Genomic DNA, 1,664 nt, shown 5'->3' on the forward strand with positions numbered 1-1,664 from the left:
TATATATATATTTCAATTAAAGAGAACATATTAGATTTAATATGGGCTGCTTTTGTGTTTCAAGAATAAGGTCCAAGGTTAAGAATACGCTAGAAGTTACTTAAATGTTAAATGTTTTTCTCTATTTAACATTACAATAGTGAAAGACAACTTCCCTTATTGATCATGTCTTCCCTCAGGTAGATTAGCCTACATGTTTTCTTGTGCGGCTGGATGATAGAGTAATGAAAAATAATCATGTTGTTTGCATTCGCCAATTCGGTAATGGCGTTAGCGCAAATCCCGCTCGCTGTGAAGCGGGAGCGACCAGCCAGCAGAGGATTCCGTTTTGTCTTAAGCCTTCCTCAAACAGTTATGTTCAAGATTGTGATTTACTTCACACATACGGGACAGTTGTCAACCCTATATACATACCACCCCTCCCTAGTCTTTCAATACTGGAAAAGGGGGAAAAAATTATTTTTTTATTTAAAAAAACAACAACATCTCAACATGGTGCTGGAAAAAACAAAGTCTGATCTCAGCAGGCATAAAGGTGAGCATTCAAGATTAGCATAAAGATGTTTGACAGGAGAAGAGGTTTGGACAGAGACAGGCAGTGCAGGACCGATGAAACCACTTACCGTCTGCGCAGTCCGTTGGGGAAAGGAAGGGGGACAGGTGCCAACAGAGATTTAGCATGGAAATAAGAGTCACAGTGAAATCATTAGGCAGAGGCCGTAGTCCGTCTCTGACACGCAGAGACGCAGCCGTCAACATTCTTTGGTGGAGATCTCCAGATTGTCATCTTCAGCAGATGATTTGGTCTTATAAACAGGTTGAATGATTAAGGGCTGAACCAAATTCATTTGCAATCATCTAGCGCAAAGGTTGCATTGAGCCAATCAGCTAAATGTGGTTTGAAAATGCCCTTTTTTTATTATTCATTATGTATTATATTTACATGTGCATGCAGTGCTATGTAGAGTATTATATATATCTATAGAAAAACGACAAAAATTTCATTGATTTTTTTTAAAGACTTTAAGAAAAAAAATATCTGACTTGACAATTTAAAATTTCTTAGGTTTTCCATGGAACTCTGTCAAACTGTCCCCATGATTTTAACCACAGACAAACTAAAAGTAGACTAAATCTGCAACACACGTGACACAAAAAAAAAACGAAAAAAAAAAAAACGAATAAATGAAAGCTTACAAAGAGACAAAGTTAAGCTTTTAGTAGGGATGCACCAACACCGATACTGGTATCGGTATCGGGCCCGATACTGAGCTCTTGTACTCGTACTCGTACTCGTTAAAATGCCCCGATACCAAACGCCGATACCACACAGCATGTGTTAAGCGCCATATTCAAACAAAGAAACACCGACAACAGAACAACAGACAGCAGAATGGAGTTAAGGATGTCTACTACGAAGTATATGTACGCAATGAATATAACTTTAAACATTCAGAATTAACGCCTGTATAGCTGATGTGCGTGAGCTGATAAACAAAGCACGCTGAGTGGATTGAGTGCGGCGGCGCAGATGCGCGAGCTTGTCGAGCGAATATACCTTTCTCACAGACATCACTGGAAAGTTTGTAGTTCGGGCAGATATGTAAAAAAACAAGTAAAACAATGCACAAGTTACTTAACGGTAGGGAGAGAGAGAGAGAGAG

At 39.1% G+C, this 1,664-nt stretch overlaps 1 protein-coding gene across 1 annotated transcript in view; it reads right to left on the reverse strand.

The window, feature by feature from the left end:
* Window positions 1-1,664, reverse strand: part of LOC107692311 (voltage-dependent N-type calcium channel subunit alpha-1B-like) — a 26,638-nt gene that overhangs the window by 22,003 nt on the left and 2,971 nt on the right. The window contains exon 5 of the mRNA XM_016491296.1: window positions 624-626. Within this exon, the coding sequence (XP_016346782.1) occupies window positions 624-626 (3 nt within the window). The remainder of the gene's footprint in view (window positions 1-623; window positions 627-1,664) is intronic.

The sequence above is a fragment of the Sinocyclocheilus anshuiensis genome, unplaced genomic scaffold, assembly GCF_001515605.1.
Source record: "Sinocyclocheilus anshuiensis isolate Anshui unplaced genomic scaffold, SAMN03320099.WGS_v1.1 scaffold478, whole genome shotgun sequence".
In the NCBI taxonomy this organism is placed as follows: Eukaryota; Metazoa; Chordata; class Actinopteri; order Cypriniformes; family Cyprinidae; genus Sinocyclocheilus; species Sinocyclocheilus anshuiensis.